Source organism: Myotis myotis, unplaced genomic scaffold, assembly GCF_014108235.1.
Source record: "Myotis myotis isolate mMyoMyo1 unplaced genomic scaffold, mMyoMyo1.p scaffold_m19_p_1, whole genome shotgun sequence".
Lineage (NCBI taxonomy): Eukaryota > Metazoa > Chordata > Mammalia > Chiroptera > Vespertilionidae > Myotis > Myotis myotis.
Genome location: NW_023416313.1, coordinates 14,452,253 through 14,479,045, shown reverse-complemented (window position 1 = coordinate 14,479,045; position 26,793 = coordinate 14,452,253). Strand labels below are relative to the sequence as shown.

General features: G+C 42.0%; 1 protein-coding gene across 6 annotated transcripts in view; it reads left to right on the top strand.

Moving 5' to 3' along the window:
• The window catches only part of CCDC149 (coiled-coil domain containing 149), a 100,511-nt gene that overhangs the window by 11,822 nt on the left and 61,896 nt on the right, over nt 1–26,793 (top strand). For all 6 annotated transcript variants that reach the window (XM_036330233.1, XM_036330248.1, XM_036330256.1 and 3 more), the window contains exons 2-3: nt 21,057–21,218; nt 22,718–22,756. In XM_036330233.1, the coding sequence (XP_036186126.1) occupies nt 21,057–21,218; nt 22,718–22,756 (201 nt within the window). The remainder of the gene's footprint in view (nt 1–21,056; nt 21,219–22,717; nt 22,757–26,793) is intronic.

The window sequence follows — 26,793 nt, the reverse complement described above, 5'->3', positions numbered from 1 at the left end:
CACCATTTTCCTCTGTTTCTTCCTCCAAAGTCTTTTTATATCCATTTGATCTCACAGACCTTCTGAGTTTCAAAAGACTGAGATATTTTAAAGGTAGTAAGTCAGATCTCCTTTTAATACGATCTAAGGGATTTATGAATTTACTAGAAGACATTCATCCTCCCTTCTTTTCCTTCTTTTCTTCCAAACTGGAGTTTCATGGCATCAGATATATTGCTTGGAAAGAGTCAGGCAGAAGCTTCGGGTGGGAAGTCATTTGGTTGTAAAGAGCTGCTTTTTATGATGGGCTCTGACCTGTATCATGTGGGTCTGGCACATGCCAGCCCTGAACTCTGCTCTGAACTACAATTTAACCTTGCTCCAAAGTCATCTACCACCCAACGTTGACTCTTGTGCAAAGAAATTGTGTAATTTCTTTGATTCCTATGCTCATTGTCTCTTCATGAGAAATAAAAAAGACAGCTCCTTACCTTTGACTTTCCTCTCCTGATATTGAAGACTATGTCGCAGGCACTTTGCTAAAAGTTGGAGTGCAAAGTGCAGCAGGATATTGCCACCTTCCTCTGCATTCCTAATCTAATCCCCATGACCTCCTTGACAGTTAGGACGAGCAGGGGTAGGGTCCTCATTTAGTAGGCAAATACATGGAAAGTCAAGCCCTCCTTTATGGTCACTGGGCAAGAAGCGAGTGTATGGAGCTCAACCTTTTAATTTCAAGTGAGATAGGTGTGTTTCCTGCCCGGAGCCTTGGGTGCAGACCCCCTGCCACTCACTTCAGTTGGCCCGCTCTAAACCCAAGACCTTGAGCTGAGAGAGAGACTTTTGGGGTCCAGTTTCAGATTTCTGCCCAGACTTCTATATGGGCTGGAAGTTGAGCGAAAGTGGTGTCGGGAGACCTGTGGATGAGACCATATCTTGAAGGACAATCAGGACACCACTTCTGCCTTTGTAGGCAGACGGGTGTGACCCAGTTCCATTGTGAGAGAGTCTAACAGTGCAAGGATTCACCCACTCCCCCACTCCCACCTGCTTCACCGCCAGCACAGGGGTTCCTTAGGTAGCTGTGGGGGCCCTGCCTGTGATGGACTGAATCTGGTTGGGGAAGAAAAGTGAGTAGCCAAAGGTAGTACCTGGAGATGATAAAGCCTTGGGTCATAGTGGATTTAACTTGAAATATTCAAGTAATATGAATTCACTGCACCCCCTAAATTTAGAAACTATAGATCAGGGATGGCGAACCTTTTGAGCTCGGCATGTCAGCATTTTGAAAAACCCTAACTTAACTCTGGTGCCGTGTCACATATAGAAATTTTTTGATATTTGCAACCATAATAAAACAAAGATTTATATTTTTGATATTTATTTTATATATTTAAATGCCACTTAACAAAGAAAAATCAATCAAAAAAATGAGTTCACATGTCCCCTCTGACACTCATGTCGTAGGTTCATCATCACTGCTATAGATACATTGAAAAGGGAAAAATTATTTCAGTACTCAGAGCTGACTGCTGGTAATATTTTTGTGCATAATCTTTCAGACATTTTCTCATGGCTTTATTTCTAAAACTGAGTTTATATCATAAGCTATTTTATGTTTTTATTTGTATGGAGGCTCACATACATACAGTGAATGCACACAGTGAAAGCTCAATGCTTTTTCACATGTGTGTGCGTCCATGTAACCACCACCTAGATCCAGATCCAGAACATTCCCAGTTCCCCAGAGGTTCTGCATGTCCTTTTCCTGTCACCCTCCCCCAGGTAACCATACTCTGACTGTGTCAGTGTATGCTTTTTTATTCTCTTGCCTACTCAGCAATAAGGAGTGAACGGCCTCCATGTCGCTAGCTCATTGTCATTATCCTCACAATCATCAGTCATAATGGCAGCATAGAGTCCAAGTATTGACAAGCTAGCCATTTGTTGGGCTTTGAGCACATCTTAGATATACTGATTGCATTGTTCCCCACCATCAGGAGGCCCAGACGTCTGATCAGGGCTCTATTTAGCTCTACAACAGGCTGCAGGCCCAGTGACTGGAGGTTTTCCTGTGTGTTTTTCTGCAAGGCCTGCTTGTGCCCTCCCTGGCTTGCTTGCTTCTTTGAGTGCACGTGTGTCATGCTGAACATCCTGCTGACCGCTCCATGTGCTGGACAGGGCATCCTGCAGCCTCACACATGGTACAAAGATTTTTACAGGGCAGCAAATTTAGGGTGTGACTTCTTCCCATTCCTTAACTTCTTTTTTTATTATTTTTTTATTCTTTATTGATTAAGGTATTACATATGTGTCCTTATTCCTCCACTGTCCCCCCCACTCCCCCCCTCATGCCCTCACCCCCTAGTGTCTTTGTCCATTGGTTAGGCTTATATGCATGCATACAAGTCCTTTGGTTGATCTCTCCCCCTTCCCCCCCCCCCCCTTTCCCTGCCTTCCCTCTGAGGTTTGACAGTCTGATTGATGCTTCTCTGTCTTTGGATCGGTTTTTGTTCATCAGTTTATGTTTTTCATTATACACCACAAATGAGTGAGATCATGTGATATTTATCTTTCTCTAACTGACTTATTTCACTTAGCATAATGCTCTCCAGGTCCATCCATGCTGTTGCGAATGGTAGGAGTTCCTTCTTTTTTACAGCAGCATAGTATTCCATTGTGTAGACGTACCACAGTTTTCTAATCCTATCATCTGCTGATGGGCATTTAGGCTGTTTCCAAATCTTAGCTGTTGTTAATTGTGCTTCTATGAACGTAGGGGTGCATATATCCTTTCTGATTGGTGTTTCTAATTTCTTGGGATATATTCCTAGAAGTGGGATCACTGGGTCAAATGGGAGTTCCATTTTTAGTTTCTTGAGGAAACTCCATACTGTTCTCCACAGTGGCTGCACCAGTCTGCATTCCCACCAGAAGTGCACGAGGGTTCCTTTTTCTCTGCATCCTCGCCAGCACTTATCATTTGTTGATTTGTTGATGGTAGCCATTCTGACAGGTGTGAGATGGTATCGCATTGCCGTTTTGATTTGCATATCTCGGATGATTAGTAACTTTAAGCATGTTTTCATATGTCTCTTGTCCTTCTGTATATCCTCTTTCGAAAAGTATCTATTTAGTTCCATTGCCCATTTTTTGATTGGGTGGTTTATCTTCCTTTTGTTAAGTTGTATGAGTTCCCTGTAAATGTTGGAGATTAAACCTTTACCGGTGATAACATTGGCAAATATATATATTCTCCCATGCAGTGGGCTTTCTTATTGTTTTGTTGATGGTTTCTTTTGCTGTGAAGAAGCTTTTTATTTTGATGTAGTCCCATTTGTTTATTTCTCTTTAGTTTCCATTGCCCTAGGAGCTGTATCAGTGAAGATATTGCTTCGGCATATGTCTGAGATTTTGCTGCCTGTGGATTCCTCTAAGATTTTTATGGTGTCCCATCTTACATTTCAGTCTTTTATCCATTTTGAGTTTATTTTTGTGTGTGGTGTAAGTTGGTGATCTAGTTTCATTTTTTTTGCATGTATCTGTTCAATTTTCCCAACACCATTTATTGAAGAGATTGTCTTGACTCCATTGTATGCTCTTGCTTCCTTTGTCAAATATTAATTGAGCATTTGATTTCTGGGTTTTCTATTCTATTTCATTGGTCTATATGATTGTTCTTGTGCCAGTACCAGGCAGTCTTGAGGACAGTGTCTTCATAATGTAGCTTGATATCTGGTATTGAGATCCCTCCTACTTTGTTCTTCTTTCTCAGGATTGCTGCAGCTATTTGGGGTCTTTTTTTAATCCATATGAATTTTTGGAGTGTTCATTCTAGGTCTGTGAAATATGTCATTGGTATTTTAATGGGGATTGCATTGAATCTATAGATTGCTTTGGGTAGTATGGACATTTTAATGAATTGATTCTACCAGTCCATGAACACGGTATGTTCTTCCATTTGTTTATGTCTTCCTCTATGTCTTTTTTCAACCTTTTGTAGTTTTGCGAGTACAGGTCTTTTACCGCCTTAGTTATTTATTCCTAGGTATCTTAATTTTTTGTTGCAATGGTAAAAGGGGTTGCTTTTTAAATCTCTCTTTCTGTAAGTTATTATTGGTGTATAAATGTGCCATCAATTTCTGGGTGTTAATTTTGTATCCTGCTACATTGCTGAATTAATTTACTAAGTCCAATAATTTTTTGATGGAGTCTTTAGGGTTTTCTATGTACTGTATCATGTAATCTGTGAATAAGGACAGTTTTACTTCTTCTTTTCCAATTTGGATGCCTTTTATTTCTTCTTCTTGTCTAATTGCTATGGCTAGCACTTCCAGTACTACATATGTTGAACAGGAGTGGAAGTGGGCATCCCTGTCTTGTTCCTGTTCTTAGGTGAAATGGTTTTAGTTTTTGCCCATTGAGTATGATGTTGGCTGTAGATTTGTCATATAAGGCTTTTATTATGTTGAGGTATTATCCCTCTATTCCCACTTTGCTGAGGTTTTTATTAAGAAAGGGTGTTGGATGTTGTCAAATGCTTTTTCTGCATCAATTGATATTACTATGTGATTTTTATCTCTCAGTTTGTTTATGTGGTGTATCACGTTTATTGATTTGTGGATATTGTACCATTCTTGCATCCCTGGGATAAATCCTACTTGGTTATGCTGTATGAGCTTTCTGATGTAATGCTGGATCCGATTTGCTAGAATTTTGTTGAGGATTTTGGCATCTATGTTCATGAGGGATATTGGCTTGTAATTCTCTTTCTTTGTGTTGTCTTTATCTGGTTTGGGGATTAGGGTAATGTTGACTTCATAGAATGAGCAGCTTGAAAGTGTTCCTTCCTCTTGAATTTTTTGGAATAATCTAAGGAGGATAGGTTTTAGTTCTTTGAATGTTTGGTAAAAGTCCCATGTGAAGCTGTCTGGCTCCAGGCTTTTGTTTGCTGGAAGCTTTTTGATTCCTGCTTCAATTTCCTCCATAGTTATCGGCCTATTGAGATTTTTAGATTCTTCCTGATTGCATTTGGAAGGTAATATTTTTCTAGGAATATGTCCATTTACACTAGGTTGTCTAGTTTGTTGGAGTAGAGTTGTTCGTAGTATTTTTTTTACAATCCTTTGTATTTCTGTGGGGTCGGTTGTTATTTCACCTCTTTCATTTCTGATTTTGTTAATTTGGGTCCTCCCTTAACTTCTTTTTAAAAAATTCACTTTTAGCCCCGCTGGTGTGGCTCAGTGGTTGAGCATCGACCTATGAACCAGGTCACGGTTCAATTCCTTGTCAGATCATATGCCCAGGTTGTTGGGCTCAATCCCCAGTGGGGCGTGCAGGAGGCAGCCAATCAATGATTCTTTCTCATGATTGATGTTTCTATCTCTCTCTCCCCTCTCCCTTCCTCTCTGAAATCAATTTTAAAAATATATTTTTAAATTCATTTTAGGCCCTGGCCGGGTAGCTCAGTTGGTTAGAGCATCATCCTGACATGCCAAAGTTGTGGGTTCAATCCTCCATTGGGCACATACAAGAATCAACCAATGAATGCATGAATAAGTGAAACAACAAATTGATGTTTTTTCTCTCTTCCTTTCTCTTTCTCTGAAATCAATTTAAAAATTTATTTTTAAAAGAGGAGAAAAATTCACTGGACAATTTAAACACCTGGGTTTAGAGAAAGGTTCTTTTAGGTGACATTGGAGAGCTAAGCAAATAGTCGTCTTGGTTACTGGAATCATTCGTGAGGCACTGACAGGAGAGAAATTCCACGCGTCTCCCAGAAACACTCTCCTACCCAATGCTGAGCAGTGAAGTCGTGATTATGTAGGCGTTAGCCACGCACATTTGGAAACTTCCTCGGATTCCACTCTCTTGGTTTAGATTTTGATTATTTCACTACCACTTTACTACGTTATTCTAATTGCTGCTACTACTCTTAGTATTAATATTACTACTGATAGCAGTAAAGTTTGTTTTATACTGTTTCCATTTCTTAAGCACTTGTTGTGTGCCAGGCACTACATGAAGCGTTTTTCATATAATGTTCAGTTCAGGCACATATTTTAAGGAAAAAAAAACATTTTATTGAGCTGTTTTATAATGTGTTGTGTCCTGTGCTAGATGCTTTATATGTGTGATTTCATTTATTCCTCACAATAGCCTTGGGAGGCAGTGAGAGTTACATTTTATAGCTGTGGTCAGTACGGCTAAGAGATGGCAAGTAAACGAAAGGGAATATGTGAGCAATGCAGGAGCTGGGATTTGAACCTCAGGCTTTCCTGATTCCAAAGCCTGTTTTTTTCTACTCTATCACAGCCTCAATGGATGGATGGATGGATGGATGGATGGATGGATGAATGGATGGACCAACCAACCTGAAATGCTCATTTTTAGGTAGTATACTTTTTGAATTATGGAGCCACAATGAACATATTCTCTCATTTAAACTCTATTTAATACTTTAATATAGTACTTCTACACTTTTGTGTCATAGATATTTGATGTCACTTGTCGGTGGTGACATAGGGTTCTAATATGAACTCAAGTACATATCTTGCAGTATAAGATGCCAGATTCCCTCCATATCAGTTGTTTGGGGATACTGGTATATTATTTAGGATTCATTTTAATGTGATATTAAAAACACAGTGGCTGAAATGTGATAGTTATCTGTGTCTCTCTCAAGAACACTAACTTTGAGGTAGGCAGTGCAGGGCCAATGTGGCGGCTCACAGCTTGTCAGGATTCCAGGTACCTTCAGTGTCTCTGGTTGGCCACTCCATTCCAAGAGTTTGGCTTTCCGTTTTGTGGACCAATATATTGCAGGAAGGAGGAAGACATGAAAAAGTGTGTGCCCTCTCCTTAAGGAAACGTCCTAGAAGTCCTGCAGGACCCCTCTGCTTCCAGCACTTTATATGTATGTAGGGATCATAGTAGGACCTACGTCTTAGGGTCTCATTGTGAGGATCCAGTGTATAAAATCCCTGCAGCAGTGACAGTACACAGTCAACAGTAGAAGAGTCTACCTTCTGTTTTTTGGCTGATGCTTCCATGGTCACATCTGGAATCTGGGCCCATGAGGCTTGGTGGGACTTTTCCTAAGTAGTACTTGTAACTAGTGTTCGTCTCCTCCCACACAAAGTGGACAGCACCCCGTCCTGATGAATCTATGAAGATGATGGTTATGGATGATGATGGTGATGGCAATAATAAAGATACCTCTTAGTAAATGCCAGCTACATGCCAGTTACTTGGGCTAGACACCTTTTTTTATTATTTCCTGTAATCTTCTCACACACCCTATGATATAGATACAACCATGGTCCTCATTTTCCAGATCAGGGGTCTTGGGCTCAGCAGGAGATGGATTAATTTGCTCAAGGTCATTGAGCAAGATGTGGCAGGGCAGGGATTGGACTCCAGAAACATTAGACATCTGAGCTCAGGGTCTTACTTGGAACCTCCATTGCCCTCCCTATCCTTTTAGATCTCTCTGCCTCTGAAATTTCATCTCCTTTCAGAGGGTCAGCCTGCTCCTATACTTAACACTTCCTCCTGATGCTACTATCTGTAGTGATCCTGATTATTATTGAGTTCTCTTACTAAAAGAGAAATGCCCAAGCATTGACATTAGCTGCAGCAGTGATGTCTGTGTGCCCTCCCCCAAGGAGTTTTTAAAGTGTCAGTTCTTAATTCTGTAGTTGGGGAAGAGTAAAATGGAGCAACCTATTTTATTGGCATTTAAATGCTCTCCTGGTGAATGGTGATGATGGAAGTAGTGGTGGTTGTAGACAAATGGACCGTCAAGGAAAGCAAGTAAAATCATGCCCATTATTGCCTTGAGGTCCATTGGTGATGTGTGGCCAACGAGCATTTTGCCATCTTCCCTGAAAGCCATAATTAACTCAGGCCACCCATGGGAGCCTCTTGCTAACATAATCAACTCATGTGCACAGTTATCAGAGAAAGAGACCTGGACAGAGTCCCCGCCTTAAGAAGTGTTTGCAGTTCAGCCTGTCCTTGGAAGTCTCGGAGGATTTGAATCACCAGGAGTGCACACCCACCCGTGTTCCGGAATGAATCTCCAACTGACTTTTTGCTGTGGGGCTGAGTTCTGAACTGACAGTTCTTGTTGAGGAAAATTTCTCACTAATCAGTATTGCCTGGAGTTGGTGGAGAAAGTAAGAAAGACGAAGATGAAGTGCAGGAGCAAATTAACGGTGCTCAGAAAAATATGAGCAAAATGTAGAGAGAGGGAAAAAACAGCTCCCAGCCGCCAGCTTCAGGGGGGAGACCTTCATCCCGCAGGCAGAAATTTGGGCCCACATGGCCCTTTAGCAGTGACTCCGCTGTCCTCATCCGGAGAGAATCATTGGGAGAGCTGTAATGATTGAGATTGATGAGAATCTTGGCCTATGGCGATAAGAGCGCTATTTACTTGGATAATTAAAGTGGTGATGGATTTGCATGGCTGATTTCAAGATCTCTAGTCTGCAGATGACTGCCTTTTGGGGCGGACTGGGATGAACATCTCCTTGCGTAGAGTATCTGCACCTGACTCTATCTGAGAGGTGGGAGTCCCGAACTCCCACAAGTGCTGCTTCTTGAGTTGAATCTTCCCCTTGAGCACTCTGGCCCTTTCAAGGAACTATTCATCCCAGCAGAGGGAAGATACTTTTTAGGAAGGCAGGGTCTGTTGGCAAACTTAGAAATGGAGATTTTCTTTCTTTGAATAGGACTGACACAGTTCTTTTCATTACTGTGATAATGAGATTGGTGCCTTTAGGATTTATTATCTCTCTCTGTGTGTGTGTCTGTGTGTGTGTGTGTGTGTGTGTGTGTGTGTGTGTGTGTGTCTGTGTTCTTTTATATGCAACGTCTTACAGAACCTTTAGACTCTTCCATGAGAGAGTCAGGGCACTGGCAGAAAGGGCATGGGACAGGCCTGGGTTCAAATCCCACCTCTGTCCTCATAAGCTGCATGTTTTCTTTTTTCACTTCTTTGAGACTCGGTTTCCTGGTCTGTAAAAGGAAATAATAAGTTTACCATTTGGGATTGTGATGAGAATTAATGATTTATGGATGTGAAATGCTAAGTCATCTTTGGGCACCGAATAGACCCCAAATGATGGTGGTGATGTGATCACTTATAAAAGGGGAGCAGCGCAGAGGGAGTGAGTGGCTTCACGCCCAGTGGAAGGTGATGGCAGTGAAACCCACATTTTACTCTAAGCCCAGTTGCTTCTGTTAGTGTTGCCTTTGTCTCTGTATCTCCTGAACACCTTTTATTGAAGGACAGTCCAGGAGTCAGTGCTAGTTTGGCAGATGCTACCCTGTAAGCCTCTCAGGCCCCCATCTATAGAGTGTAGGCACTGTCCCAGGTCCCCTCTGCCTTGCCATGTTTGAGGCAGACTGGAGAGGCTAAGAGCTGGTAGATGTGCAAAAGGGTGCTGTAGCTCACTGATAGTGGGGTTTTAGGGTCTTTTTCTGATTTCTCTTTGAGACAAGGGCAAAGTGAGCCACAGCATTTTAACATCTTTTTAAGACAGTTTGACCAAAAGTTGTCAATGCCTTGCTGGCTTTTTACTGCTACCCAGCCCACAAGAAAAGCCCTCTGCAACTGAATGGGATTATAATGTAATGAAATGACCAGAGGATCTGTCATTATACACCACACGTGACTGTGATATAATGTCATTGCAGATGTGAGTATTGGTAATGTGAGGTGTAGCCTGCATCCATTGTACCCCAGGCCCCTGGCAACCTGGATGGAGAAGGGATGCTCCATCTTGAACACCTGATCTCTGAAACAAAGCATAATTGCTCGCCCCACCATCAGTATCTCAGCCCGAGGCAAGGTCGGATCAGCCTTGCAGGGAAAAGACAGCAAACTCACTCTGGGCAGCAATGATTTTTAAAAATATATGCTCTCTTTAGCAAATGAGATGGGGCTTCCTAGCCTGGTTATGGCCAACTAGAAGGAAAGCCAACCTATTCCCCTTGCATTTCCTTCCCTTCTTTACAGGCCTGAAAAGAGCAGGTGCTGTCTTGGTAGGGCGTAGAGGAGACTGAGAAGATGGGGCGAGGGAGGAAAGGAGAAATAGCAGGAATGAAGGATTGAAATAGATATTCAGGCAAACCTTCCCTATTCAAAACTCCAGTTAACCAAGACTGTCAGTGAATCCCACATACCCCCCAGCTACTGTAGTTCACATTATAAACTCTTCCAATTACCTGAAATCTCACTTAACTTAAATTTCAGCACATCCCCTGGGGCCTTCAAATAATCAAAGTTTGCCTGTCGAAAGTAATACTGGAGAGGGGAACCCACCAAGATGACTCTGAGAAAGATAGATTATTAAAAAATATATATCTTAGAGAATGGCATTAGAATCACTAAGTTACCCACTTGAAATTGCTGAAGTGTTATCTAAAAATTACAGAGGCGGACACAGATTTAGACAAGGGTTGTGGAAATGCCTGAGAAGCTGTACAATTGGAGACTGAGGTATGGACACAGGCAGGAAAGATGCATCCCGAAGGCACTGGCCAGGTGTGTTGTGGGACAGGGATTGCCGGGGGCCAGAGGATTTCAGTTCAATGCTTGCCAGTGTGTGGTTAGCTTCACATGGCATTTTATGCAACAGATGCCTCGACTCAGTCTGGCCAGGTTAAGTATACCTACATCTCCAAGTGACAGTCCTTTATGCCATCTAGAGTAGTGACTTTGCAAGGCTTTAAAAAATGAAGGTGGCTAATTGAGTATATGGCATATATTGTAGGCAAGTGCTCATTTTAAGGGATAAAATGATGTTAAAGGCAAATGCCATTTGATGATCCTATAGGAGTTACCTCGTGACCTCTCCATAGACATGGAATTTATATATCTGGACTTTTCATCTTCTAAACATGATGTTTAGTGAAAACTGAAATGTATTTATTCCTCGAATATTTGTTGGGCACTCACTCTGGGCCAGGAGCTGTGTTTGGCTCTGGAAATGCAAAGGTGGATGACCTTGGCTGTAGAGAGGCCTCAGGCAGTGGGGAGGCAAACAGGTGGGCAGGTGTATGGCCTCATGCAGTGTATGGTACTCTAATTAAAGTGTACCCAGAATGCCTCGGGGCCACCGGGAGCTAGCTCTTACTCTGCCCCAACGGTGGCAGAGGGCTTCCCAGACAGGGACTTGTGAGCTGGATCCAGGACATGACAAGAAAGAGAGATCGGGTGTGGGGTAACTGTAGGTGGAACAAAGGGTGACACGGTGGGCAGCCAAAGTCTGAGAGATCGACTGAGGGCACATACTAAAGGGCTCTGATCTGCCAGTCTCCTTATTGGAGGCATTTTTAAAGAAGAGTGATGGTTTGCAAAGATTCTGGTACCTGGACTAGGCAGGCAGGGAGGCAAGAGGAGGCTGTCATGATGGCCCCGGCCAGAGATCACTGGGTAGGGCAGAGCAGGGGTGCTAGGAATGGAGGGAGTGACGTAGGTGAGGTTGGAGAAGTTACGCTGGTTGTTGAATCCTGTTTCCCTGGAGATGCTTATTGGCTGAGGGAGCAGGTATTCTTGGATGGGGAAAGAGGGGGATAGGAAGAGGGAGTAACAGAGTAGAAAGTTGAGGGGGGCCAAGGGAAGAAATACCTCCAAGAGTGAGTCTGCAGTTGATAAGTTTGTAAATTACTCCTGAACATGAACCCTTCAGCCACATGTGTTCATCGTCACACAGAGAAACCTTTCTGGGTTGGCAGGCCGAGTTCTTGCAGCGGTTAATGAGAGCCAGCCTGATCCCATCAGTACCAGTCTCCAAGGACCTCGAGTCACTGTTTGATGGAGAGGGTCACTGGGCAGAGAGGTCCCCTCCCTGACATCCCGCTACCTTCATCTCTCTCCGCAGTTATCTGGTTGTAAAGCCATCCAGATAGTAATGTAGTATGTCAGATAGTCATTTAATTATTATGATCTTCCTTGTAGCAATTATGACTTGCTTTATTGCAGATAACAGTAAACGGGTAGATAAAAGCCACTCAGTAGTGAAAATTGTGATTGGGAGTTCTTAAGATGATAAGCACAAGGCTACCTTCATGGTGTTTGCGGGCGGACGTGAATTAACATCGACAAATGAGTTATGAGCTCTGCTTTAAAAATATAATTGGAATGCAATTCAAAAGAAAACTGTTTCTTAGAGGATAATAAAAATATTTCACGATATCTAGTATATATGCCAAAAGCTGGGCATATTTTATCAAGTTTATTCCATTTAAACTCCACTGATTACTTAGTCTAGCTGGTGTCTGGTCTTTGCCTTTCTCTAGTCAGTAGCTACAGCCGTGTAAACTTCACTGTCTCTGTGTTTCTCTGTGTGATTAATAGAGATGCTGAGATCAATTAAAATAAAAGGAATTGTTATTAAATAGCCGCTGTTTCTTTTTCCACCTTTATTCATGAACCACTAGAAGGGGAACATCAGCAAGGTTGAGAAAGCTCAATAGAATGGGCCTGCCTAGGTTACTGTGGTGAACATGGATTGTTCTCTTCCCACCATTGATTTCTCTTTCTCAACTGCACCCCAATTGGGAGGGTGTTACCACGGATACAGTATGGAGGGACAGATCAGAGGGACATGATCTGGGTGCCCTCTCCTCCCCCAAAGGATGGCAATGATCTGCTTTGGGCCAGTTGGAGACACCCTTGAGCAGAGAGACCAAAGGTCTGAGTCACAGTGGAGTTCAGTTCTGCCCCGTGTGGTGGCCTCTGACCTGAACTTTCTTCCCTGAGACTTGGCAGCCCCTGGTACTGCCCCCAGCCTCTAGAGCAGCCGTGGGCAAACTACGGCCCGTTTGAAATGAATAAAACTATTGAAAAAAAAGACCGTACCCTTTTATGTAATGATGTTTACTTTGAATTTATATTAGTTCACACAAACACTCCATCCATGCTTTTGTTCTGGCCCTCCGGTCCAGTTTAAGAACCCATTGTGGCCCTCGAGTCAAAAAGTTTGCCCACCCCTGCTCTAGAGTCACCTTGCTGCCTACCTGTTTCTAAGTTTACCTCTCTGTCCTCCTGCCAATTCTATGAGTGCCAATATCCTCCCCATAGATTGCTGTGTCGGTTACCATTGCTTATAACTCAAGGGTCCTAATTGGTGTATGCAGAGAATGGTCTGGCTCTGCTGCATATAACCTTTGGGATGAAGGACAAATTGACCTCTTTGAGCTTCAGTGTCCTCATCTCTAAAACAGGGCTAATCACACAGCCTGTTCCATAGGGTAGCCACATGCATTTAATATGTTCACTAAGTAGTGGCTGCTGCATTTCCTGTTGTAATCAAATGAAGGTCTCATTATTATAGCTCCTAACAGTGCCTGCAAAAAATACTGACCTGTTTTCTCCTTCCTCTGTCCTAAAAACAAATCCCAACCCCCCTTGTCTGGGGTTAGAGAGGAGAGCAAATATCTCTGGCCCCTACTGCATATGAATTTGGCAAGCATCTTTGCACCTTGACTAAAGAGTGAAAACAAAGGCATAAGGAGAACTGAGTGTGCATCCCTTGGCCCCACCTGAATGACCAGAAAGTGAGACTCTTTTCTGTGATTTGCCCTGCTCAGCTCAGCCCTGTGGGGTGTGGTTGGGTGGCCATGTGACCCATTTATCCACTAATGTGATTCTGATACCAGCTGCCTTGGCTGAGGCTAAGCCCATGTGTGCATCTGGTAACAACCTGCCCAATAATATTGTATTAGACAAGGAGGTAACAGACCCCACATTAAAGACAGCACAGCCAGTGATGCTTCATAGGCCTGGCAGATCAGTTCCAACTGCAGGACCCAGAGGTATGTCTGTAAACGGGGGACGGGGGGGGCCTGAAACCCAACCACCTTCCCCTCTCTATGTGAGCTTGGCAACAAATTCTACCCAAGCTATATATAGTCTAAGAGAGTTTACACCACATGACTGTCAGTACACATAGATCTAGGTAGGAGCCCTGAGACTGAAAATCTACTCCCATAAGCAGAGGGTGGGAAATACCTAAGAAAGAGGCTGGCTGCTCCAGTCTAGTAATCAATGGACTTCATTAAGGGAAACTCACAGACCAAGCATGTCTTGGGGCGACTGCAAGATAAAAGTGGATTACTATGTATGCACGCTTGGCAGTCACCAAGAATGATATGGGTAAAGGGGGGGGGGGAGGGGAAATGGTCTTGGGTGTGGGAAGTTACTTCACATGCTTGATCAGGTCAGGACAACAACCAGTTTCAGGAACCAGCACGTGGCAGAAGATAGGGGAGTGGTGCTGACTTATGTCAGAATGAGCATCAGTTATGATCAGACAATCTCGAAGGGGCATTTGCAGAAAACAACCTCCATTCTGGCCCAGGTCCAACAGTCTCCCCTTTGCAATGCTGCCAGGATGAAACTGTCTTCCTAAAAAGACTCTTAATGTCACTCCCCAAGTCTAAGACCCTTGAGACTCCTACTTGCTGGAAGAATAAAGCCTGAACTCCTTCCAGGCTCTTTCTGACCTGGCCACCGTCTATCTCTTCCCAGCTCCATCACGCGCAGCTTTTATTCACACCCTCCACCGAGGCCAGCCCAGCACAGTGCTCACTGTTCCGACAGTGTGTCTTCTCGGGTCTCACCTTTGTGCTTTGCTGTGGCTGTTCCCTGCCAGGAGTATTGTTTTCTTGTCACTGCCACCTGTCACAACTTCCCTCACCTCCAAACAGAAAGAATCCCTCTACTTGTTTTTTGGGATTCCTTTAAATGTGCACATCTTCGTCCAGCTCTTTGAATAACTTCTTTGCCAAGCTCCAATCACTGTCCTAGTGGTAAAAAGGGTGGCAATAACCATATGCACACAGCACTTACTATTTTCAATGTTTTACATATATGAATGACTTCTTTTCATTCTTAATCAGCCCTGGGAAGGTGCAATAATTATACCACTTAACAAATAGGGAAACTGAGTCTCAGAGAAGCTAAGTAATTGATCACATAGGTCGTAAGTGGCAAAGCCAAGGTTGAACTCAGGCATTCCAGCGCCTCTGCCATGTTCTCAACTATTACTCCCAACTGCTTTTTTTCTCTGTTCTGGGAGCTTTGTATCTCCTTATGGTATTAGCATACTATTAGTAAATGATGATCAAGCTACTTATTATCTATTTTATTACACTAAAAATTATGATTACTATAAAAAATGTGCCAGGCACCATTGTAAGTCTCTAGGCATAAATGTCTTTCTAGCAGGAATGTGCACCTTACTTAGGGAGGATGGGAAGAATACTGAACTTGGAATGAGAAGAATCGTCAGTTAGGTTTTAGCTCTGGATTCTACCAGCCAGCCTTGGATAAGTCAGTCTACCTTTCTGAGTCCCGATGTTTTCATCTGTAGAATAAGGATCCTGGCTTAGATGATTCCTACAGTCTTCAATAGCAGTGAGTTTGAGAGTCTGTAAAATGGGGACAATACCACGTGTCTTGGGTATGTTGAGGCCATAATAAGATGATGTATGAAGATTTCTCATTCATTGTAAATAGATCACCAGCTATGTATCATGCATTGTTCTCAGCGCTGGGGATGTGGAAGGAAAAAGCAAAGTCCTTGCTGCCATAGGGAGGGAGATACTGAGAATAAACCAATAATTCTATCACTCAAGGTCAAGTGATAGGTGCTATGAAGGGAAGCGTAAGGGATTGAGAGTCTGAGGGATGAGCTTCCTGAGAAGAAGACATTACAACAGAGATTTGAACAAAGGCAGGGAACAAGCCATACTACCCAAGCAGAGGTTCGGAACGGCAGTGCAAAGGCCCTGAATGGGCTTGATGTGGTCAAAGACTAGCAAGGAGGGCTAGTGAGGGTGGAGAGTGGTGAGCAGGGCAAGTGGAAGGACTGGATTTTGTTTTAAATGTGATGGGTGGCCACAGGGCATTTTGAGCTACCACAGGCTGCCATCCGTTTTCATTTAAAAAGCATCTTTCTTGTTACTACATGGAAAATAGACCGTAGGTGGGTAGAGGTAGGAGGTAGAAGGAGGAGGCCCAATCAGAGATGATGGTGGCTGATCGTGCTGGAAGTGGGTGAGAAGTATTCTAATCCAATATATCTTGTGAAGATAATGCCCATAGGCTTTGCTGACGAAGTAGATGAGGGCTGGGAGATAAAGAGAAGAGACAAGGATGACTCCAAGGTTTTTACAAAAAACAGAACATGGTTTGTACCATTTCCTAAGAGGGAAGATTTGGGGAGGAGCAGGTTGGAGGGGAGAGCAAGGGTTGCGTGTAAGATGCCTCTCAGCTGTTCAGATGGAAGCACACAGTTGGATGTCAGAGTAAGACGTGCAGGTGAGAGGACTGGACTGATGGAATCGATCTGGGAGGAATCAGCAAAGAGATGACCGTGAGGGCCATTGGACTGAACAAGATTCCCTTGATGGAAGTGAGGTGGAGCTAGGATTAGAGTGAGCCAAGAGACGAGACCTAGGGCCTGCGTCACAACTTTCGCGTGCAAGTTCCCTTTGAAAAATAAAGTGTCTCAAACCTGGGAATCAGCTGGCAAAGACCCCAGTGTGATGAGCCTGTCATCCAATAGTCAGCTTGCCAGACTCTCAGGGATGTGGAGGTGGCTGATGGATGAGCGGATCCACCTCAGCCCCTGCCAATGGAATAGGGCTGTAAAGGCCCCAAGGGGCTGCCAGTTTTCCAAGCAGGGCCTGGAAATGCTATGAACTGAAATGCATTGCTTTCAGTAGCTGCACAATTATCTCTAGGAGTGTCTTGTTAAAAATATGATTGGACTCAAGAGAGGTAATATGTGGAACTGCTAATAATGTATTTGGTATCAATATGGAATAGTGAGAAGAGCCTGGGGTTGGTGGTTAGGAGCCCTAGTTTGAGCTGACAGTTGTTAGTTATGTGCCTCTGAGAAAGACAAGCTCCACTATTTTGTCTGTAAAATGGGAAAACGTTTTTGTCCCGCTTGTCATATAGTGTTGACTGTCAAGTGAGAGAGTGTCAGTGACAGTGTTTTATAAGCTTTAAATGCTATAAAAGCAGTACTTGTATTTTGGAAAAGTTTACAAAGCCAAATTGTAGCATATCACCTTTCATTTCAAGCTCACAGTCACTTCAGGGAGATGGGCAGAGCAGGTATTAATTAATCAGAGTGGTGCCTCAATCCCAAAGAACCAGCTAATTATTTCCATTACATAGTGGCCTTTATTTTGTGCCTTTTATACCTACCATCACTCAAAAGTCATTCCAAGCATCCTTTCGTCCCTGTAGCTTTTCCTCCCTGCCCCACCCCCAACCCCCAGCCTCACTTTTGCCTCTCTTGGTGCCTTTCACTAAATAGTTGTTGGCTGAATGAATACATGTGCAGAGTGGCTTATTAAAAAATCATAGTTTTCAAACTTTTTCAATGGCAGTCGGAAATAAATGCATGAAAATAGGAATATAGGTGTGTTGATTCTCATACACATATTCAAAAAAAGTTCCATGAGACATACTTACCTTTACTGCATGGGATTCATGCTGATATTTTCTGGTCTATTGTGTATCTTCTTTATTTTATTTTATTTTTTTAAGAAAATGAGATTGGCCCTGGGGGTTGGCTCAGTTGGTTAGAGTGTTGTCCTGATACACCAAGGTTGTAGGTTCAGTCCCTGGTCAGGGCAAATACAAGAATCAACCAATGAATGCATAAATAAGTGGAGCATCAAATTGATCTCTCTCTCGCTCTCTCTTTTGTTTTGTTGCTGTTGTTGTTAATCCTCACCCGAGGATATTTTTCCCATTGATTTTTAGAGAGAGTGGAAGAGAGAGGGAGTGACAGAGGGAAACATTGATGTGAGAGAGACACATCAATTGGTTGCCTCCTGCGTGCATCCTGACCAGGGCCCAGAACCTGCAACTGAGGTATATGCCCTTGACTGGAATCAAATCCCAGGACCTTTCAGACCATGGGCTGATGCTCTACCCACTTAGCCAAACCAGCCAGGGCTGATGTTTCTCTCTCCCTTTCCCTTCCTTCCTCTTTCTAAAATTAAAAAAAAAATTAATGTTAAAAAAAGAAGAAAATGGATTGCAACTGAATTCATTTCATCACCCAGACTAATGTATCATGACCCACAATTTGGAAAACACTGTCATGGACTGTTGGCAGCCAGGAGCCTTGTTCTTTGCGAGTCACTTGGGTTATCTGTGAGGTTTTCCCAGCCCCAGCGTTCATGTTCAGCTAAAGAACAAAGAAATTAGGAGGCTGTGGGATAGCAGTTCAGCATTACGGCAGCCTAACGTTTACTGCATGGGATGTACTTTTATTTATTTATTTTTTATTTTATTTATTTATTTTTTTTAGAAGTCACTGCTTTTAAAATATATATATATATATATATATATATATATATATATATATATATAAATATAAATATTAATTGATTTTTTTTTACAGAGAGGAAGGGAGAGGGATAGAGAGTTAGAAATATCAATGAGAGAGCAACATCAATCAGCTGCCTCCTGCACACCTCCTACTGGGGATGTGCCCGCAACCAAGGTACATGCCCTTGATCAGAATCGAACCTGGGACCTTTCAGTCCGCAGGCCGACGTTCTATCCACTGAGCCAAACCGGTTAGGACTGGGATGTACTTTTAGTTTTTCTTGGACTACGTGAGGAAGTAGACATCTAATGCATGTTTAGATTTTGGGCAATTACTGTTTGAGAAAGATTTGATTTTAGTCACACATATGTCATTGAAACTGTATAGGATTTGCAAGGGTGACTTTCAAATAAAAGTTGGGTTCCCTGTCCAGAATGCTTGGGCCCCGAATGTTTCTGATCAGGAATTTTGGGTGGCGGAAAGGAAATGCGATAGTGTACTGTGTATCTTGTATCATCCCCATTTCAACCAGGCCATGAGAGAGAAACAGTTTCTCTCTTGGGCCCTAACCGATTGCAGTTCAAGGTAGGGGACTTGAGTTTCCACTTTGCCAACAGTGGTGGCGAGGGCCTGTTCTGCTTCGTAGACTGGCTGTTACAACTCATCTTGCCTACCGCTCCTTACCACGTCTCCACGTCACTGGGATTTTCTTCCCCGAGGTCGGAAGACACTGAGTATCCTTGGGGCCTCAGATTTGGATCTGATAAATTGAAGGGACAAAGGTGGCTGTTGTGATGCCACCAATACTAATAGCAGTGATTTGTAATCAGCAACCACCGCTGCTGATTACGGGGCAAAGAACCGAAGGCACAAGGGCAGGTCTGTTCAATTGTGTGTAAACGGTATTTTTTTTCCTGTGAAATCTCAATACCTCCCTTAGGACATTGCAGCTTAGGTTTCTGAGCCACTTGCCTTTGATATTTACTCGTTGGGGATTTTACTCTTGAGAAATCACTGTGGCAACAGAACCATTTTGCCTCCATGAAGAGGATGTCAAAGTCTTAAAATCCAGGACATTTTAAGGCAGGATTCCAACCTCATTACTGCCAGGAATAAGATTCATCCAAGGTGGAAGTGTCCTCCCTTAGAACTCAAATCCGTCTCAGAATGGCTTTTCTCTCCCCTTTGTTTTGGAAGCCAAGCAATTACTTTTTTTTTTTAAAGGAAAAAAAAATTGTGCTAATGCACAAAACTCTCTTTTTCCCCTTTCATTTATTTAAAATTGAACTTAACAAAGTCAGTTCTGAACAAGCTCTCTATATGAGTAATGCTTTTTGTCCATAAAAGAGCATTGACTCAAATGTTTCGGGAGTGCTGATTCTCTCTTCTTTGTGTGAGCGTCCACAATGACAAAGTGCTCATGTCAGAGTGTATAATGAAACTATAAATTGTTTTCATGAATGCTCTGAATTTGGTCTTTTACAGGGCTAACTCAAAAGGTATTTAGTGCCACATTTCACATATGTGAATAACACCAGACGGTGTGTTATAGCCAATGAAAGTAAAGAAGTCCTGGTCAGGGCTCATGCTGGCCCATGTGCTGGGTGGTTGTCATGTGGGGGTGGTTCACAGTGGGGGGAGTGGGGAGATGGATGGACAAAGAGTTTCCATAAGGTACACTTGACTGTTTGGGGATAATTCCAAATGTGGCTAAAATACTTAGTTCGTAAAATTGGTTTCTGGTAGGAGGGGGCTGCGTTGGAATCACAGAAGTTGTGTATATCTTGGTCAAATATGTGAACCAAAATTCTCAAGTGAGAAAATGTCTGCTGTGTTGTGTGGGCAGGTGCAATCTATTGCAATGGTTTATGGTTCAATTAAATTATTTTAAATAATATTTTTGTGTTTTTTAAATTATAGACACCATGTGAGTTTAGTCTAGAAAATTTAGAAAGCATAGAAAAGCATAAAGAATAAAAATTTTAGCTTGATCAGCATGGCTCAGTGGTTGAGCATCCACCTATGAACCAGGAAGTCATGGTTCAATCCCGGTCAGGGCACATGCGGGTTGCAGGCTCAGTCCCCAGTGGGGAGTGTGCAGGAGGCAGCCGATCAATGATTCTCTCTCATCATTGTTGTTTCTATCTCTCTCTCCCTCTCCCTTCCCCTCTGAAATCAAGAAAAATATATATTTTTTAAAAAGAATAAAACGTTTAAAACATGCAAATAATTTTGCTACCAAGGGACAATTGTTAGTGGTATACAAATATCTTATTAAGTGTCTTTCTGTGTATATCAGTTTGTAAAATTTTAACAAAATTTTACATAATCTTATCTGGATATAGAAATCCTTTTAAACAAAATTATTGGGGTCCAGCTATCTATCTGTTTAGCTGTGTAATTTTTTTAAAAGTATTCTACTGCTTTACTTATTTGTAATGGAATGATTTTATCTGACCCAGTTTGCCAAAGTTCATGAGCATCCAAAGCTTGGGTTCTGTCCTGAGGGATAGGTTAGGTACTGTCCCAGCCTTTAGGTTTCTAGTCAGTTACTAACAAATGCCTCTGGGTATATTTTCTCTAAAAACAAAACAAGCAACAGAACAACAACAAAAAACAAACAAACAAATAAAACAAGCCTGCAGAGTATGGTAAATGGAGTCCTGTTGCGGTCCTGACCAGTTGCTTGGACTTCTTTTGCAGTACCTGGTGTGCAAAAGGAAGCTGGAGAGCAAAAAGGAGGCCCTGCTGATCCTCTCCAAGGAGCTGGACACATGCCAGCAGGAAAGGGACCAGTACAAACTCATGGCCAACCAGCTCCGAGAACGCCACCAGTCCCTGAAGAAGAAATACCGAGAGCTGATCGTACGTATAGCGTCACCGTGGCATTCCTGTTCCCTGGTTAAGATAGAAAGGGGGCATTTCAACATGCCATTTCCTCAAAAAAGGATTGAATTCAAACAGTTCCAGAGTGGGAAAATTAGGAGGTGAATGTCATCACCCCTAAATCCTCCACAACCCAGTCCCTCCAGACGGCTTACTCAGGCACCTATGAAGCATACACGTACACATACATGTATACTTTTATGTTTGTGTGCCAGTTTACTTAATCATTTGTTCCTATGGAGTATTTATAAATCTGCCCTAATACAGAAACCACATGTGGTTATTTAAATTCCATTTTAAATTAATTAGAATTAAATGGAATTGAAAGCTCAGTTCTTCAGTCTCATCACCTTTCATGGACTCAGTTGGCATAGGGGGCTGGTGGTGACTGTGTTGCATTGCATGGGTGTGGGGCATTTCCATGGTGGCCACTCTGCTGGACAGTTCCATGTAGGGTGTTTCCATCTCTGCAGAGTTCTGTTGGACAGCACGGTGTAAACGTTGTTCTAAAACTTGCTCTTTTCACTCACATCTTATTTTGGACATCTCTCTAGGTCATACAAACAAATATAGTTCATTTTTAAACATAGTTGCATAGTAATATTTTCATTTTTTAAACCTTTCTCTTATCGTGAGCATTTAGGTTTTCTTTAGGGTTTTATACAGCAAGATTTTTAAGGGTATAAATTATATGGAAATGGAGGATAACAAGAGCATTCCTGCTGCTTTTTTACTCATCTATGCAGCCTCTTTTTAAAGTGTTGACACTATTGCTAATATTTAACCATTTGTGCTGGGCTCATTGAACTGTCCTGGCACAGAAATAGAGTAGAAAGATTCCTCGGGTTAAAGTACTGTTGACCTATATGTGGACAGCATCAGATAAAATGTACTCATTATTGAGCATTTACTCATTCACCTGAGATATGTGTAGTCCCGGATGACCCACAAGGGAGAGAAATTGAATTCTTTGAAAACAAAAAATCCAATAGAACTGGAAGTTCTCAGTTAATTTTCTTTTATTTTGAGCATGTCTTTTCCACCCCCTCCCCATATTATTCTGTTCATAGAGAAAACTCAAGTGTGTATATGTGTATCCATTGCTATTCCTTTGGATCTGACAATGTAAAGAGGAACTCAGCTCAAACCAAATGAAATATTACATAAGATTGCCTTTGCTCAAAAATAATTTTGAGAAATGCAGTTTTGGGTTTGTTTGTTTGTTTTTGGTTCACACAGTTTTAGAAAATATACAGGTTTGGTCTTAAATGGAACTGATTCCTCAGAGGTTTTTCCAAAATAAGTCTGGTTGAATTTGTAGTTAATTTTTTGAAAGCATATCTGAACTTGGTTCAGCACATTACTGGTTGCAGGGGGTGGGGCTCGGGAGGGTCTGAATCTAGTTCCTAGTTTGGTTCAGTTCCTTGAATCTAAGCACATTAAAAAAAAACTAAAATGTAGCATTTGTTTCTTTGTAGGATGGAGATCCATCCCTTCCCCCTGAAAAGAGGAAACAGGTGAGACTTACTCCTGATCTTGGATAACTCTCAAATTGTTTGCATTGGTGCCTTCAACAGTTATGGAGATCAGGGAATCCCAGGATGTGCAGAGAAATCTTTTAGTTTCCAGGATCCTTTTGTCCTATGGGGGGGAGTGGGTGGTAGGGCCATTCTGACTGCAGAGAGGGTTTGGGGTGGGGTGATGGGTGAAGGGAACCAAGTGAAGTCCAACAGGTTGCAGAGTGCACCCCATTCCTTCTTCGAAGGAATTGACCACATTCCCTTTCTTGTTGGGAAACCATAAGTTGAAGGTTCATGGCTATAGCACATTAACTTACTGTTCCATGGGTGGTAACATTTTACTGTTTATTTTCTGCCACTTCAGACTTTTTTTTCAATTTTGTATTTTATTTTATTTATACTTCAGTATAGTTAGCATACAATATTATATTAGCTTCAAGTGTACAACATAGTGATTCAACATTGTATACCTTACAATGAGATCGCCACAATAAGTCTAGGTCCCATCTGTCACCATACAAAATTGTTATGATATTATTGTTGTTGTTAATCCTCACCCAAGGATATTTTTCCATTGATTTTTAGAGAGAGTAGAAAGGAGGGAGAGAGACAGAGAGAGAGAGACATCGATGTGAGGGAGACACATCGATTGGTTGCTTCCCCAACCAGGGCTGGGGATTGAGCCTGCAACCGAGGTATGTGTCCTTGACCAGAATCGAACCCAGGACCCTTCAGTCCATGGGCCGGCGCTCTATCCCTTGAGCCAAATTGGCGAGGGCTTGTGATATTATTGACTACATTCCCTGTGCTGTATATTACCTTCCCATGACTTATTTTATAACTAGAAGTTTGTACCTCTTATTCCCCTTCACCTTTTCACCTATCCCCCCAATCACCTCCCCTCTGACAATCATCAGTTTGTTCTGTTTCTATGGGTTTGTTTTTCTTTTGTTTGTTCATTTGTTTTATTTTGTTTTATTTTAGATTGCACATATAAGTGAAATCATATGGTATTTGTCTTTCTTGTTCTGAGTTATTTCATTTAGCATAATACCCTCTATGTCCATCAATGTTGTTGCAAATGGTAAGATTTCAATTTTTTCATATTCCTGAGTGATATTCCATTGTGCGTATGTAGCACATCTTCTTTGTCCATTCACCTATCGGTGGACACCTAGCACTTCGGACTTTTAAAAGCCATCTTACCAGCAAAACTCACAAGCCATTTATGTTCTTTTCTCCTAAATGGTAGCCAACATTGTTTACTGACAAATTCAATTTTTTCCTGTGGCTTTTAGATGCCCACTTTCATCAATGAACAAATCCTTGTATAAATACATGGATCTGTGTCTGGACTTTCGGTTCTGTTCCTTTGAGCTTCTATATAGTCCTATGGTCCTACTTTATAATACTTTTAATATCTATTTGGGCTCATCTCCTTCCCTTTGCTCTTCTTTTTCAGGAAGGTAACAAACATTTTATCAGGTGCTCCTCTGACCCCCCCGCCCCAAATCCATACCTGATATTTTGATCCAGGGCTTGGTAAATTTATAGATTAATTTGGGGACAGTTAACATTTTCATAGGATTGTACCCAGGAATATTGTACATCAAATTTCTTTTAATACAGTTACATACATACACACACATATATTACTTTTTCCAAAGATATATTTGTTAGAACTTTTCTTAACTTCACAATTGTTCTATGCTGACATACCCTGAGTTATCACCTTTTATGGGCTTGAGGGGAGCCCAGATGATGTGATGTTAATGCTGTGTGTTCCAGGTTATAGGAATTCTCTATACCAGAGCAGGGCTTCGAAACTTGTGGATGCAAATAAGGACAAGTTTGTTTGGTCTTTTCATAACTGTCACAGCTAACTAAACATCCTGTTTTTGTTCATTGACCATATAGCTGGTATTGCATATAAATGTCTTAGGTTCATTACCTTGTAATTTTTGATGCTGCGTAAATAGTATGGTCAAGACACACACACACATGCACACACACGCACATGTGCACAGGCATGCCCATTTACCCTTAAATAGCAGTTCAGTCCTGTGGCTACCTATTCAGTCAATCGGTTCTACTCACACCCATAACCTCCTTGCTATTTGATTTGACTACTTTACAATGTTTCAGATTTTATCTAAAGTCAAACTTTTCTATGGAGCCAGTTGATTTTTTTTTCTAAACAAAATTACATGAACATTTAGCATTAATGTCCAAAAATTGGGATCTTCATCTGGAATTGCTAGGTGCTTTTGTTTTTGTGATTTGGGGTGGCTATGAGCAGTCATCTCTGGCATGACTTTAGAGTTTGTTAGTATACATGAAAGAGTTTTACAGTGTAAATGAATTCACATCCTGTGACTATGTAATACCGAATTTACATTGACTGAGGAAAATCTGATGAATTCCAGTAAGTCTGTCAAACTTCGTTCTTATAGGAAAAAAAAGCCACACAAGTACGGGCTTTGTAGCTTTTAATATGGTGTGGAGTTTTTGTCCCTCTGGGATTTAGTATGGTGCTGTGAGCTTGCATTCTGCACCCTTCCTGCTGGGGTTGGAACCACTGATTTGCTGCATGAGGTAGGATGCATTGGGGTACACGTGACAGAAATTCTAGACTGCTTAAGCAATGCAGGAATCAATGACCTTACATAACCTAACGTCAAGAGGTAGTGCAGGCCTCAGTTGCTGTATAGTTGGCAGGTCCATTGTGCTACATTTAGCGCATAAAAATACAGGACACCTGGATAAATTTGAATTCTGATAGATAATTAATACTTTTTCAGTACAAAGTTATGTCCCATCTATTATTAGGGAATACTTATGCTAAAGCGTTATTCATTGTTTATCTGAAATTCAAATTGAACTGGGCATCCAGTGTTTTATGTGACCACTCTACCACTGTGCCTACTTTAATGCCAGCTTCCTCTTAGCATAAGCTTTCTTCTAAGGTTGGTTCCCCAAAAGCAGAAGAGGTAGAAAACCCAGCCACAGAATACAAGTCTAGTTGGGTGAGTGTTGGACATGCTCCTATTCCTGGTCTATTAACATTCACCAGGAGGGTACTGTACATCATCTGCCTTAGATTAAGCATCTGGAATGGAAGCGCTATGAGGCAGCCAGCAGTGATACCCATCAAACAAATTGTGTGGATTTGGGAAGGTTGTTTTTGGCATGTGAGTCTCAGTTTTCTCATCCATAAGATGGGAGAAAGTAGTGCCCACCACATAGTGTGGCTAAAGGAACAAATGAGATATGTCAAGTAGTGTTTTCAGTTCCATTTCTCTGGACCAGTGGTTCTTACATTCTTGAGAATCAGAGATATCTTTGGGAATATGATGAAAGCCATGGGCCTTTGCTCCAGAAATGCGGCACATAGATGCCCACAAAAATATTTGCATTCAATTTCCTAGATTCATTGACTGTCTGCTTCCTGTCCATGGATCCTTGGGGTTCCTTGCACTGCATTTAAGAGCTGCTGCTCTAAATGTATTGAGGGTTCTTCTCAGATATAAGTAGACATGGCTTGTAGTGGTTTGTGCTTTTCAGAGACTATGTATGCATGGCTGGATGAATGGATGGATGAATGGATGGATGGATGGATGGATGGATGGATGGATGGATGGATGGATATACAGATATACTATCCTATCTTCTGAGGTCACACTGGCAAGGATGTCCTTCATGAAGTCTCAAGGGCACATTATGGGCATCATGGATTCAAATTTAACCCAACTACTTGCTGACTGGGTGATCTTGTGTAACCTTTCTGGGACTCAATTTCCTTCTCTTCAAAATGAACATAATAATGAGACATATTCATAAAGTTCTTATGAAGGACTGGTATAATAATGCTGACTTCCTTGTACTTGGTGAGTGCTCCATGGTGAGTGAAAAAATTGATTGGCTATTTTTAATTTTTCATGTAACTTGTCCAAGGTCACACAACCGGTTAATAGAGCAGCACTAGATTCCAGATCTCCTAACTTGTGGTTCAGGGTTTGAATTCAGGTGTTTTT